At 36.2% G+C, this 15,280-nt stretch overlaps 1 protein-coding gene across 1 annotated transcript in view; it reads right to left on the reverse strand.

Annotated features, from left to right (window-relative positions):
* Positions 1-6,080: 6,080 nt before the first annotated feature.
* Positions 6,081-15,280, reverse strand: part of LOC306858230 (cadherin EGF LAG seven-pass G-type receptor 1-like) — a gene marked incomplete at its 5' end in the record, with an annotated part of 93,321 nt that continues 84,121 nt past the window's right edge. The window contains 11 exons of the mRNA XM_079398659.1: positions 6,081-7,313; positions 8,473-8,737; positions 8,829-9,056; positions 9,165-9,320; positions 9,503-9,603; positions 10,403-10,539; positions 10,775-10,900; positions 11,807-11,933; positions 12,026-12,105; positions 12,203-12,315; positions 14,328-14,502. Of these exons, the coding sequence (XP_079254785.1) occupies positions 7,289-7,313; positions 8,473-8,737; positions 8,829-9,056; positions 9,165-9,320; positions 9,503-9,603; positions 10,403-10,539; positions 10,775-10,900; positions 11,807-11,933; positions 12,026-12,105; positions 12,203-12,315; positions 14,328-14,502 (1,533 nt within the window). The 3' untranslated portion in view covers positions 6,081-7,288. The remainder of the gene's footprint in view (positions 7,314-8,472; positions 8,738-8,828; positions 9,057-9,164; positions 9,321-9,502; positions 9,604-10,402; positions 10,540-10,774; positions 10,901-11,806; positions 11,934-12,025; positions 12,106-12,202; positions 12,316-14,327; positions 14,503-15,280) is intronic.

Genomic DNA, 15,280 nt, shown 5'->3' on the forward strand with positions numbered 1-15,280 from the left:
GGCAGATCTCCTGAACGCGTCCGCTGATCTCTTAAAGGGGCCGCAGCACTGTCTACTAAAAGTTATTTTGTTGTTGTTGTTTGTTTGTTTTTGTTTTTGTGGTAGATGATACATAATCTTTTTAGCTTTTTTAACTATTGTTGTTTTGCCTATTATTATTATTATTATTATGTCATTCATATTGAATGCAACTTTATCGGACACTCATATATTAAATGACTGACTATATATAAAATGTCATATTTGTGTTTGTAGTTGATATTGTACATTAACTATTGACCTAGAGTGATTATTGGTGAATAATTCAAAGGTTCGATATTTTCCCCTCATAACATAATTTTACACCAATAAATACATTTTACTTTAAAATACATTTTATATTTGAGACAAAGACTCAACTAATAACGAGTAGATTAATAAAAGATGTTATTTTTATATTTATTTATGTTTTTATTTATTTACACTTTCACTTGTTGAAAAAAATAAGCATGGCTGATTGCAAAACAGCAACAACATTAATAACAACAATTCTACTACTACAATACTACTACTATTAATAATAATAATAATAATAATAATAATAATTTGTTAAACAAATAAACCATAAACACTTTTTGAAATGTAATAATATTTCATATATTCTCTCAATTAAAATGATCTTATAAAACTATATTTACTATTTAACATGACTAATAATATTTACTAAAATAAATGTAAAATGTAAATTTACTAAATCATGGAAGTGAAATTAGATGTTTTGACCATTGAAAATGAATGTGTATGACATTTTTAGATTCTTTGACATTTAAAAATGTATTATTACATCAACTGAAGTAAATATGTAATATATATACATAAGTATAAACAGCAAAAAAAAAAAAAAAAAAAAAGGTTATATGGCAGAGCCTCTTAAGTTTTACTTACATTTTTCAAGTGTGACTCTCTGTGATCATGAGTGGAACTCTCAAACTCTTTTCCCGGATCAGGCTCGTGACCTTTGACTTCTAGACTTAGTAAATAAACTCCTTTTAAACATTATTCACATATTCTACTGGTAAGATTACACTGTATGCAAAGCAAAAGTAAATCAATCACTTTTGGTTAGTCAGTATATAAAGGAAAGCAAAGCCTCTTGAAAAGTTACCAACCCAACAAGAACACGTTCAATCTTTATTATTAATTTCAACTCACCTATGTGTTTCTTTACCGCTAGATGATTATTGTAAAGCATTTGTCATTTTAATCACATCTTTTGTTTGCTAGTTTGCTTCATGACTGACTTTTGATTTCTGCCGCATATTTAATTATCATGAAACCATGCAAGATCCAATAAGCCTGGTTAGTATTTTTATTTATTTATTTATTATTATTATTATTATTATTGAGCTTAATACTAGGTTTCTTTACGCATTAAATCATTCATGCCGTTAATTATCTTATCACACTATACAAAACCTATCATTAAAGAGTTTTTCAGTAACAGATTAGAGACTGTATCATTTAGAGTTCATTCAAAAAGTACATCAGAGTTCACTTAGAATAATTTTCAGATATTATATAAAGTTCTTGAAGGAGTCCCTCCCATGATCTAGACCAGTACTTTATCATTTGAGGGCCAGATTCAGACCAAGACCTGTTGGTTTAAGAATTTTTAAATTACCACACTACAGTAGTATGTAGTGGCTGTGGTAATTATTACCTTTAGTACATTGTAAGTAGCCTGCAGTCTTGCCAGAGACCATAATACAGAGATTCAGACCAAGACTGCAGTTGTTGTGACCATGTTTACATGGTTCAGAAATGCCTCAAGACCACATGATTAAGACTTTGGAAATACTTCTGACATGAAATGAGACACCAGTAACTAAAAGACCTAGAAATTTACAGGAAACTTATAGAACAGAAAATAGTGTTTTACCAAGATGTGAAGACAAACAGTATCAAAATTATCATTAATCATCCTGCTTTTGACGACCATGAGATGATGATCACACATATCAGCTAGGTAACTGATTTGCCAGTAGATGGCACTAAAAGGAAGTGAAACAGCCTCACAAAACAAGTAACATTTTCATCATCAAGCATCTAAGCACATGTCATACTTATCTCAAGTGTTTAGCTGTTTAGACTGACCGTGTCTTAAAAATCATATTATTCTGTGAGGACTGGGATTCTGTGAGATTTACAACTACTGGAGCACAAGTCACCCTGAGTTTTCCAAGTGTTGAAGTTATATGAGATAAGTGGTTGTCCTCCTTTGGCAAGAATAAATGAGATGACTCAAATGTAAAACTAATATCCATAATATTATTTCAGCATGTCTGCTATCAACTGAATGAAAGCTGCGGTATAATACTGTACCATTTGTTAAGCACAGCTTTAGCATTTTGGACCCCAAAGCATGACACATTGCCTCACCATTATCATTGCATTCAATAATTCACGGCTAATCTTCTAAATCCCCCTTCTCTCTCTCTTCTCTCTCTCTGTGTCTTTTTTTTTTTAAACAAAATTAACATGCATAAAGAAAATAATAAAAACACAGTAAATATTACATTTCTCATCTGTGTAATTCTGTCAACTCTCAATAATATACATGGAAATGTTAATGTGTTTGCTCTTGGTGAATTCAGTGATGAGCTTCCTTTAACTGAAAATTGAGGGTTTACTATTGCCCTTTTCCATTACCAACACACTATTTTCTATTTGATACTGTAAAGCTGCTTTGACACAATCTATATTGTTAAAAGCGCTATATAAATAAAGGTGACTTGACTTGGTGGAATAGATCTGCTATGCGTCTGCTGCGGCAGAGCAAGTACCGAGACTTGCTACTACCAATACATCCATAGACATGCTGCTGCAAGCGTGTAAGAAATACTGCTGCTGCACATACAGTGTAACATATATGAAATAACCCCATATATAACATACATGAAAATACCCTGTAGCTGATCCATACAGGTGGAGCTGGGGAAGGTGAAGGGTTTCTGCTACAGCAAGCACTAGCCAAGTATTTAAATGTTGAGCAGCAAGCTCACTGGCTGCTGATATGAAAACAAACATATTGGATTGCGCCATCTAGAATTTCATGACAAAAAAAGACATATAAATCATATATTTTAGACAGTTTACATTTATATTTAATTAGCTGGACTTCTGACTTAAAAAAAGAAGTTTAAATATACATATCTTGCATGATAGCAGACAAATATTTTTGAACTTCCGAAATATTTTCAGAATTTTTAGGCAAGGAAAAGATTGACAGGGTCATATATCTATTCTATTGATCTGGAATGACACTTTGTGGCCCTTCCCATAGCACCCTTCAAGGGTGCAAATAAAGGCCATTAGGACTTTTCCAAAATTGTCAGTCTATGCATTAAGTGGGGATATTTTGTCAAGGACTATTTCTGCAGGTTATATTGTTACATCATTAGATTTATTTAAGAGTGAGTCATTGACTCGTTCACTTAACCAATTTCTTTAAAACTGATTCTTTCACGAATGAATCTCAATGAAACTTTCTATCTTTCTTTAATAAAAAGATATATGATACTGGTAAACCGTAATTTTTTTTCTTTACAGTCTCAATGTATCATATTAAGAAGAAGAAAAATACATTTAATTGGACTTTTGACTTAAAACCTCTTAGTTACTAAAATATATTGAAATAGTGACAACTTCTGCCCGTCATAGATGACGGAGGTAATAAAACTGACATGCTATAATTTCATATTCTTAGATCATCAGAAATCATGAAACAATAACAAATGGACCTGGGTGGGGATAATGCACTCTCACAGATTTATTTGACAACAAACATTTTGTATATAGATCTAACCCTTTCTGCTGTGAAAATACTGAATACATACCCTTAGAGAGAGGCTACTTCCCAGAGACCATTTCCAACCCTCATTTTCCCATCCACTCTGTCTCTGATGGCATTGTGCATGTGAGACTTCAGGAAATGTGATTTTCAGTTTTAATTGATCCAGCAGTGTTGAACATAAGTTTGAAAAGACTGTGAACATTACCTCACGTGGGAATGGAGAAAGATTTCTTTGGGATTTTTTTTTTCTTATGGAAGCTGATATGAAATTCAACAGTATTGAACACAAGTTTTTAATGTATGTTACCTCATATGAGAGAAGACACATATTCCTAAACTTTGGATTAGTCTTCTTCTACTTAAAGAATCCAATGTGAAGGCAAATTTTTGCTTTCATTCTTAGTTGATCCAGCAGTATTTAACATGCGTTTGAAAAGGCCATATCTGTACACATGACAGGGGACAAATATTTTTGGACTTCAGAAGTATTTTTGGAATTTTTTGGGGGTAAGGAAAGGGGGTAGAATTACAGGATGAGAGATGTGGAAAAAGAGGAGAGTACAAGGAAAAACTGGAATGACACTTAAAGCGGTCATATGACATTGCTAAAAAGAACATTATTTTGTGTATTTAGTGTAATGCAATGTGTTTATGTGGTTTAAAGTTCAAAAACACATTATTTTTCACATACTGTAAATTTTTGTTGCTACTCTATGCTCCACCTTTCTGAAACGCATCGATTTTTACAAAGCTTTTCGTTCTGAGAAGCGAGGTGTGCTCTGATTGGCCAGCTATCCAGTGCGATGTGACTGGCCGAATACCTCAAGCGTGTAACGGAAATGTTACACCCCTTACCGTATTGTGATACCGGCGTGACGACACAAAAACAATAAAACCAATTATAAATGAGGCATTTGTTGCATCCAGTAGGGACATGATTACTGATTATAATGACTTATACTGTCATTTTAGGTATTGCATTGCATCGCGCCGCGTAAACATTACCATGTCTGCATTTGTGATTGTAGAAACGACAAACAACAGTTATTGAATTATAGTCAGAAGTTTATAAAAACAGCCTTTGTGCACACCTGGCAGGCTACTCCGTAAAATGCGCTGCACACACTCTAATATTTGGGTTGAACTGTTCTGGAACAGTGTTGTAAATACAACTTAACCACTGATTTCTAGTTGTGTCCTCTTTTGGAAGCCCAATAAAGGATTTTCGCTTTCACAATGAAACAGCGTCTCCAGGACATGGCGCCGGCGGCAGCAACAATACTACAGCGAGAATAAAAATTACGCCCTCTTTCTTTGCGTAAATATTTGGGCGGTGTTTTGCAAATCTTCCCACACAGTGATGTAGACGCGGGGGCGTTTAAATGAGCCGTTTTAGGAGGGAGTGTAAAGAGTATCTCACCAATGAAACTCAACCCTACATTACTAATATTCTTTCTTTCTTTCTTTCTTTCTTTCTTTCTTTCTTTCTTTCTTTCTTTCTTTCAAGGACTTAAAAAGTAATCTCTCTTTGTATTTGTCTAGTTTGCATGTGTCCAATTAAGATATTCTACCACTCTACTTCCACCCCTTAGTTTCTCATTCTGAGCATGAGTTCAGCTCAGTTGTTAATATTTCATGTGCCCTTTGAAGCGAAGCAGTTAAGAGCACTCAGGATAATCAAGCTCAGCTGAAGATGAATTCTTGCTCTGTGCCACCTGCGGCAGTAAAAGCTTCATACTGGAATTTAGGGTAAAGGGCAGAAAGCAGGCCTGAGTCAAACAAGGCACTCAAACTGACCTACTGATGAAGTTTGCATAGTATCCATCCTAAATAGTATACACAACTAGAGTTGGTAATTTGAAAATAATGTGCTAAAGATACTTATTTGTAGTGAATATTTGAAGTGTGCATCTGTGCATGTTTTTTGGGCAGATATTATCCGAAATTCATTGCACAACACAAGGATTCTCTTTAGCATTCCGTAAAAAGCTGTGATGCTTTTTAAAATAAAACATAAATTATAGCTATGCTAACACAAAGAGTAGCTATGTGACACAGGTATGTGGTATCAAGACACATTTGTATATTGGCAATCTAACAGATACTTCAATGGTTACATACTATTATAGAATTAAGCAACAATATATTGACAATCAGGGCTCAAATTGACTGCTTTAACCACAATGAAGGTTAATTTGTGAAATATGCAGAAGTGCAGAAGTAAAACATAAAGCATACATTAAAAATAATATATATATTTTTTAATACTTATTTTTACACTTTATAGCTAAACTTTTTCATTTAAAAAAGGTGTTAGTATATCCTATTACTCTTCACCCCACATTTTGTGCTTGGAATGAGAAAAAAACAAGATATTATACAACAAATATACAAATTCAGAGAGCTTTTATTTTTTACAGCTTCAATTTTTGTCCAGTGTTTCAAAACATCAAAATAAATACAGCTATGTCATAAGAAATCCAGTGTTTTTTTGTTATTAAAAATGGTTTAAAACACCTGCAAGTCTTTTTCGCTGCTGTTTCTTTGGAAAATGAACCATGAACTGTCATTTAATTACAAAATAAAACACATTCCTTTTCATTTCCTTGAGTCAAAGGGCTATGTCTTCACAGTTCAAACGTTATTAAACATTGCCACTGAAAATTGTCAAAGTTGAACAGTGTTTTTAATAGACTTTTAGTCTTGTGTTTCGGGACTACAGCACCATAGAAACCCAAATTATTAACTCTGCAAAGCAAGTACAAAACATTTTCGATTCAACCACATTGGATAAAAAAAAATCTTGCATTAAATGTTATTAAAAATGCTTTTCAATATACAAATGGCCTTAAAATATTAGAATTTCAAAACAACAACAAAAAAATATACATCTACACAGTAATTACATGAGAAAGGTATTAGTTAAGAGACGGATCTCCTCGATGAGGACGGGCCGAACCGGGCACTTGGTGAAAATTTTAGCATTCTGTGATTTATTTTCGTAATCAGAAAAATGTCTCTACACAGTTCCAGCCTCGTGTGCACACTTGCACAGCTTTAAGAAGCACTAGTGGTAAAAACGTACAAAATTACACAAAGTCTTATGTGTCTCTTCAAGTCCACCTGTCACTCGGTCGGAGCTTGCCGCTCGGCATGCTGGGAGGGTTGTAGTCCGACATCTAGTGGTTTGGCACAGTTTCTATATATCCTCGCTGACCCCGTCTTGCATATTTAGATACATTCCCTTTTCTTTCCTTATAATTCGTTTAACGGGCAGACGTCTGCAGTAATACTGTTCTCCGATGGAGCCTGGACCCCAGGGACACGCTGGAGAGCAAGGTGCACCTATAGGGAGGGTCTTTGGGTAATCCACCGTCATTTTCCACCTTCCTCCCACTGTCATGGGCTGATACTCTCCCCTCACGAGGGCAGAAGATCCTCAGGTTTCCTGCTGGGTCAGATTGATGTTTCATTACTGCCGCTGTAGTGAGCAGAAAGGGAGAGAAAAGGAAGGAGGATACATGCGGGTTAGAAGGGTGTTCAGGCAGGAATACAGGCCAAGTACAGCAGCCGCATGCCACATGAACAACAGGTGTAAAGAAGACGTTCATTGTTTCGACGCACATGCTCCAGAAGACACAAAGAGCTGAACAGAATTGGAGGGCTCAGGTTTCAAAAACATGCAAAAACAAATGGCAGTTCATTTTTAAAAGGTGTAATTTTATCTAATTTTTAAATATATAATGCAGAGATGTCTGGTACCACTACCAAGTTGAAGAGAGAAAAAATGGTAATGATATCAGTCATTCTTCAGTATCGCTATTATCAATTAAATTCAGAGTAATTTCTTTTTTTTGTAACATTTTACAATATGGTCTCATATGTTAACAATAATCAATGCATTAACTAATTTGAATTAGAAGTGGGCAATTTCGCAAAAACATAGTTAAAGAGCTGAAAATTTCCTCATCATTTACTCGCCCTCATGTCGTTCCAAACCTGTATGAGTTTCTTTCTTATGTTGAACATAAAAGAAGATATGTTAAAGAATGCTGGTAACCAAACATGTGTTACTCCCCATTGACTTCCATAGTATTTATTTCCCTAATATGTAAGTCAATGGGGACCAACAACTGTTTGGTTCTTCAAAATTCTTCAAAATATCTTCTTTTGTGTTTGATATAAATGAGGGACAAAATGAGGGTGAGTAAATGATGACAACATTTTCATTTTTGGGTGAACCATTCCTTTAATATTAGTTAATAAAAATATAATTGCTCATTGTTTTGTCATGTTAGTTCAGAGTAGATTAATGTTAACAGATACAACTTATGCTCTTAAAAATGTAACAGCAGATGTTCAAATTCATATGAACTAAGATTAAGAAATGCTGGCATAAATAATGTAGTTAACAAATGAGACGCACTTGTAAAAAGCTACCATATTTTTTATTGAATTCTGAGTGAAATATGATGGAATTTCACTGGCGTTAGTATCAACTGTAAATTTGATCCTAATGCATTTTATAATCAATTACTAAATTCTACTACTAAAATAATGCTCTTCTGTGATAGATACAAAAAATAAATAAATAAATAAGGTTAGAGTGAAACAAGATGGACTACAGAAAGATGTCTTACTCAGAGTCTGACTGGTTGCCGCCGTTAACGGTCCCTGATCTCAGATTCATGGCCATGCCGTTCTGCTGCTCTCGTGGTGGGACGGCCAGCCGTTGAGGGGGCTTGATTAGGACGTTGTGACCATTGCCCCCATCGTTAGAGGCTATAGAGGGCGCTCTGGAGGAGATGGTGGGTGGGTTGTAGTCCGATAACTTCTCCCTAAGTTTGTTTTTCATGTTTTTGTCTGTCAGTGGAGGAGGATATGTGATCTTATTCTTTAGAATACCTATGAAAAGAAAGTACATGGGAATATTAGTATATGTAGAATGTATAACAACATAAAATCTAAATTTGACTTGATGTCAATTAACTCTCACCCTTCCTCTGTTCAGGCTGGTGGTTGCTGTTGGCTTGGATGGAGGCTGTTGGGTGGTCTTTGTCCTGAGTGGTCTCTCCAGTGTGATTGAGCTTATTTTCCTGATGGAGCTCCACGTTAACTTTAGTCTCCACTCTCAGTCTCTCTGCCCTTCTGGGATCTTCACTGTCACTGGCTGTCATGACTTCAGTCGGCCAGTAAGGCTTCACATGATTGGACACAGTGTCCACTGAGACACAGAAGAAGGGTTAATTTTATTTGACACTTCACCAAACTTGTAAATGCATCCATCAATTTCAGATTTCCATATTTTAATGCAATTCTGAAGGAAAAATACCTTCTTTTGTACCCTTTGGAGTGCTGTGCAGTGGTTGTCTCTCATTATTCCACTTTGGCTTCATGTCCATGTCTTCATCTTCGCTGTCGGACGAGTGAGAGGAGGCGTATGAGCTGCTGTGTTCATCCACGGAGAGCTCGCTGTCCGAATCTGAGTCTGAATACACACATATTTATGTCACCTATTTATTTGAGGTGACATGCACCAGCTAAGAAACAAGTTTGGCAGTTCACAAATATAGATGACACACTACATTGCGCTTGTCTACATGTGGATAACAGGCAGTAAATATAGATATTAGTGTTGGCTTGGAAAAGTTTTTCAACTTTTTTTTTTACCATCTGCTTTAGTGCCGTTACGGAAGAGTGAGCCATCAATGTCAGTGTGTCCGGCTTTAGCATTTCCAGATGAAACGCTGGGCTTCTGACCTAAATCATCCCTGTGTAGGAGTTAAAGCAGGAGAATGAGAGACATACAAGACAGATGCCAAACACATGACCTCCAGTTGCAATGAGTTTTAGATTGCAGTGAAAAACTAAAAATTGTGTTATTTTAGCATTATTTATACACTATTATAGCATTTAGTAATATTTCGAATTATCCATAATTGTTGTTTTTTTTTTACTTTAAGTTTTAGTAATCTGTGTTTTTGTCATTTAATTAGTTTTTGTTTGTTTTAATATTTCTATTTAGCTTTATTACTATTTCAGTTTTAGTGCTCCGGTATTTATATTTAATTTTAATTCAACTTTATTTGAATTGCCAAACTATTTTAATAGTTTTAATCTTAGTTTAAGTTAAGAATAAGAACACCGGTCATACTGAGCGCTAATTAGTTGGTCATTCTGCTATTATGCTATTAAGGTTGAGAGATAGCATACATCATACCATAATATTGTCAACAAATTCATATTATTTACACACAATGATACATGCTTTGAAAATGACTAGAGAACTCAATCAATAACCAGAGCATGTACAGATGTCACAAGGTTGCGTTCAGTGTATATAATAAACATGCATACACAACATTCATGGGAATACATGCAGGAGTTTGTGTACATTATCGCAGCACTGCAAAGTAAAGCAGAAGCAATGCACCTTTGCTCATGCATATGAAAAGAGAAAAGTCATTTGAATGAAATGGAAAGTTAATAAAGTGTTATCAAGTAGGATGAGATAAAGTGAACTGTTACATAATGAGAGCATAGCGCCATGCCCCAGCAGTAGCATGTTACCTGTGCGTGTAAGTACGGTAGCTGCTGTGACTCGTGGCTGACCTGACTGTGCTCTCCAGAGACACCGTCGACTCGCCGATGGCCGAGCGGTACAGCGTGCCATCCTCCATGTATGTGTCATTACAGTTCAGTGTACGCTAAGCACAGGGAAAGAGCACAGTACTGTAAATGCTAGACCACTTCACAGCTCCTTTAGATACCAAATTACGTGAAATTACTTATTGCTTGCAAATTAATTAAATGACTTCCTTATTAATTTGTTACTACAAGATAAACTGACATTTAAACCTTATCCTAGCTGCTGTTTCTAGACCTGTGAAAAACTATTAATGTGTAAATATTTAATAACGTAAATGTGTTATAGTGACTTACCGTCAGTAGGGAGGTGCGTGTGGCGCTGGACTCATCATGTAACGGTTTCTTTCCCGTGAAAACGCTCTTCAGATTTTTCCTCACTTCTTTATTGAACACGATGTGGAAGAAGAAAATGAAAATGCCCTGAAAAACAAACAGAAAATGGTTTGTAAAGGGATAGTTTACAATAGTAAACTAATAGGGTAATAGGGATAGTAAACAGTTCCTGGTAGCCATTGGCTTCTGTATTATGGGGAAAAATACTATGGAAGTCAATGGCTACCCAGCAGGCACATGACGTCATAAGACATTGGTATTTGGTTAAATGTTGGTTGCGATGTTGGGTGATCAAAATTCAATGTCACTTCAATGTCTAATGCCAATGTTAATTTGATATCCAGTACTGACGTCAGCTGATGCTGATTTTTGTAGTTTTTAGGTTGTGTAACCAAAATCCAATGTTGAGTCAATGTCAAATTGGCGTCAAATACTGACGTCAACCCGATTTTCATTCTCTACTTTCTTCTAAATATCTTCTTTTGTGTTCAGCAGAAGAAAGAAACTCGTGCAGGTTTGGAACAACATGAGGGTGAGTAAATGATGACAGAATTTTCATTTTTCAAATGAAATTTTCAGTTTTCAATTTTTGCTGTGTGCTTTTTTATAATTGTCTTAACATTTCCATTTATTTTAATTTAGTTTTAGTGTTTGCAATGTTATTATTTTTAATTTCAACAAGTTGCTATGGCAAAATGTCTAATTTTTACATTTTCTAACTGTACGTTTTTCATCTAATATTTATATTTTAATTTATTCCAACTTAGTTTCTATTACAGAACTTATCTTTTACTTTTAGTTAAAAATAACAACACTTGTTGATGTATTAAACACATCCTGCATCTGCACTGCAGTCTGCGAGATTTCCGTACAGAAGAACACACACAGAGGTTGTTTAGCGCTTTTGCATGTATAGCGAGCCTTACTATGAGCGATGCTTGCCTTATTAGTCTGTTTTGGAAAAACTGAGCTCAAGAATAGAACAACTGTTACCTGCAGACAGCTGAAGATAGCAAACAGGTAGTGGAAGGTCATGACATTACTGTTAACAGCCATCAAACCCAGCAGCCAGGTGGCGCTAATGAGCAACAGGAGCAGAAAGGCCATCCGCAGAGCAGGACTGGAGCACATGTAGAAAACCACAATAAGTACCATATTTCATAAAACAATCCTCAAAAAATGCTCTCAAGGGACAGGGTAACACTGTCTTACATGACTCCAGACTTTTCATGAGAACGTTGCCTACGGCCACATGACGCCTTTGCTGCCAGCACAAAGATAATGACGTTGACCTGTTAAAGGATTGTTTATGACATATGATCAGCTGAGTATGGAGAATGGAATGAGACTGGTTAGAATGACGAACAAATGATAAGTAGATGGGCTTACCAGCACCACTAAAGCGATGGGTCCTGCAAAACTCCAGATGAGGGTGTCGTGGACGGACAGCCAGCAGAAGTCAGGGTTCCCATATCCTTGAGGATCCAAACCCACAGCCAAACCTGATGGGACACAAACATCAACATAACTTTCACATCATATTAAGAAAACATACTGTTGTGGGTGGTTGCCAGGGCATTGTTAAATACTTGCCCGCAATTTCTGGGGTGTTTCTTAGTGGTTGCTACAGTGTTCAGAGTGCTATTAGTGTGTTGCTATGCTGTTGAGGTTGTTTGGAGTTGCTAAGGTGTTCTGACTGGTTTCTAAGCATGTTACTTTAGAGCATAGGCTATAAAAAAAGATGGGCCGATGTGTCTTCCTTCTAGTATAGAAAAGTGAAGCCAGAACATCCAATGAATGATGAACTCGTGTCATCTTGCACCAGTTGCATAATTTGGAGCCTGACATCATGTCTACACCAGATGTGAGTGGCGTGATGCAACGCAACAAAATACTGTAGAACCCATTATAATCAGTGATGCAGTCTACACTGGATGTGGCGCGGCACTACAAATCCCCAACAGTAAATTGATGCCGTGTTCTATTTATGACGTACTGACACAACATTCAAATGAGTTTTAAGGGTCGCTTTGTCATGTCCAGTGTAAACAGACTTGCGGCGCAACACAACACGACACGACAACTGTCACTTCCTGGAGACACGGTGTGAATCTGCGCAGTAGTGATTGTGAGGTGGAGCAAGGTAACACAACCCTGCCCAAACTCCCACAAACCCAATCACAAGCACTTAATCATAACGCCAAATACAGTTTTTATAGCATCAAATAACTAAAAGCAAACTTTTTAGAAAAACAAACACTGGAACATACATCAGCGTGATAAGAACTACCTACAATGATGGGTAGTTTTGACGTGTAATTTGATTTTTTAGTTTGGCTCACGTTCCACATGGAGAACACAGAGCTTATAACCCAGCCAGCCAGCCACCAGGGGGCGATTGAAATGTTTTGGCTTTATTTTTCAGGACATATGAGTAACACTTGGTCCTGAATGACTGCTATGGCCCTGTCCCAAATCACACCCTATTCCCTCTCAGTCTTCCTCTGAGTCCACACTTTTGTGATGTAATGGCGTTTTGACTGTTGGGTAGAAATCTGCTGTAGAGTTTGCCTCAGTGCGGGTTCAGCAGAAGTGGCACTCATACTGAAACAAAGGGGGCGCTTGCGAGCACCCTTCTGAAAGCTAAAATGACAAATGGGACACCCTACGGTCTCATGGACTTAAAAGACACACGCACTTGGCGGCCAATGTAAGTCCGCAAGACCGCAAGTGCACATGAAGTGTGCCATTTGGGACTAGGGTTTTTGGGTGGTTGCTACAGCTTTACTATGCAGTTAAGGTGTTCTAAGTGTTAAGTAGCATTGCTGTGTGGTTGCCAGATAAGGTAAGTGTGATCGCTTAGAAATGTAACAGCATACTTCTCCTCTATAAGCAGAAGAGAGCAGGATGAGTTACACATTGAAGTCTGTTAAAATCCCTAACCAATAGTATGAGCAATGAATTACAGAATGGAGTAAAGAAAGCAGGCAGCCATTCATTAAGCTGGGAGGAGCAGAGAGGAGTCGGGTCAGCCGCTATTATCTCTAGGATAGGGGCTTTTTCACCGCTTTGAGCATGTGCCAGTGGAGAAAGTGACACCCATTATGGAGAGCAGAGCCATCGGAGAGAAAACAGTGAAAGAAAGAAAAAAAGAGCGAGCAAGAGAGCGAGAGCTAGTAATATGAAGACATTGGCGTCCTGTCTCTTTCCCACAGGGATCACACACACACACACACCATCCAAAAGAAGGGGCGAGTCCAAGCACGACGACATGAATGCATGTGTGTGCTGGTTTACAAACATTTCTAATAGTCTATTAGGGAAATTCATGAGCTAAAGGTGTGTATTCGTGTTGACATAGTGGACTTACGCTGAGCGTACAAATTTGAACCTGCACAGACACTGGGTTGGGCGTAATGTGTGTACATGAAATAGTAATTAGTGAATAGACTAGAGAGGGTGTGTGTGTGTGTGTGTGTGTGTGTTTGTGTGTGTGTGTGTGTGTCTGTCTGACCTGTAATAATAGCAGGTATCCCCCAGCCGATGGCATAGTAGAAACGCATGTGACCGTGGTTGATGTTTCTGACTTCAGTGAGCATACGGTAAATGTGCAAACCCTCCACAAACGTCCAGGCAAACGTGCACATGTAGAAGTAGTGCAGGAGGATGGCTATTACCGTACATACAAACTAGAGAGAGAGAGAGAGAGAGAGACGGTTAATATTCAACAGAAACATTCTGCCAAATTGCATAAAAAACAAATGGGTTATATTTCAATCTAAATTTAAACGCATAAACAAATGAATACATAAAAATGAAGCATATTTATTAAAGTTAGCATATTGTTGTGCTTATTTTTAGGTTGATTAAAGGTCAGTGCAATTTGTGACATGGCAATTAAGAGCATTTACAGAACATATTCTAATTATTTTAATATTTATTTTATTAGTTTTAGATTGAGTTATTATTATTACTGTAATATAGTATATTTTGGAAAATTATAAGAGCAAAAATTGTTTAGAAAAACATAACAGCAAATAGAATATATATATATATATATATTTATATATATAAACAAACAAACAAACTAACTAACACTAGCTTCTCTATTCTTTTTCTATTCTCTGTTTTCATTTTATTTATTATATAATAAAAAATTGCTCTTTTGTTGGTTTTGATTGCTTCCATTGTCCTCATTTGTAAGTTGCTTTGGATAAAAGCGTCTGCTAAATGACTAAATGTAAATGTAAATAATTTGCCAAGGCATCACAAAAAATACTACCATGGTATATAAATTTAATAAATTCAAATAACAACAACAAAAATTTTTATTGTGAAATTTTTTTTAGTGTTATTGTGTCATCTGTTTTGGGTGAACTATCCGTTTAATTTTATTGTGCATTATCTCTATTTACACTTTATTTACATGCATCAGTATTTGCACTTAGAGAAAACAAGATGCTATTG

Source organism: Barbus barbus (genome assembly GCF_936440315.1).
Source record: "Barbus barbus genome assembly, chromosome: 39".
Lineage (NCBI taxonomy): Eukaryota > Metazoa > Chordata > Actinopteri > Cypriniformes > Cyprinidae > Barbus > Barbus barbus.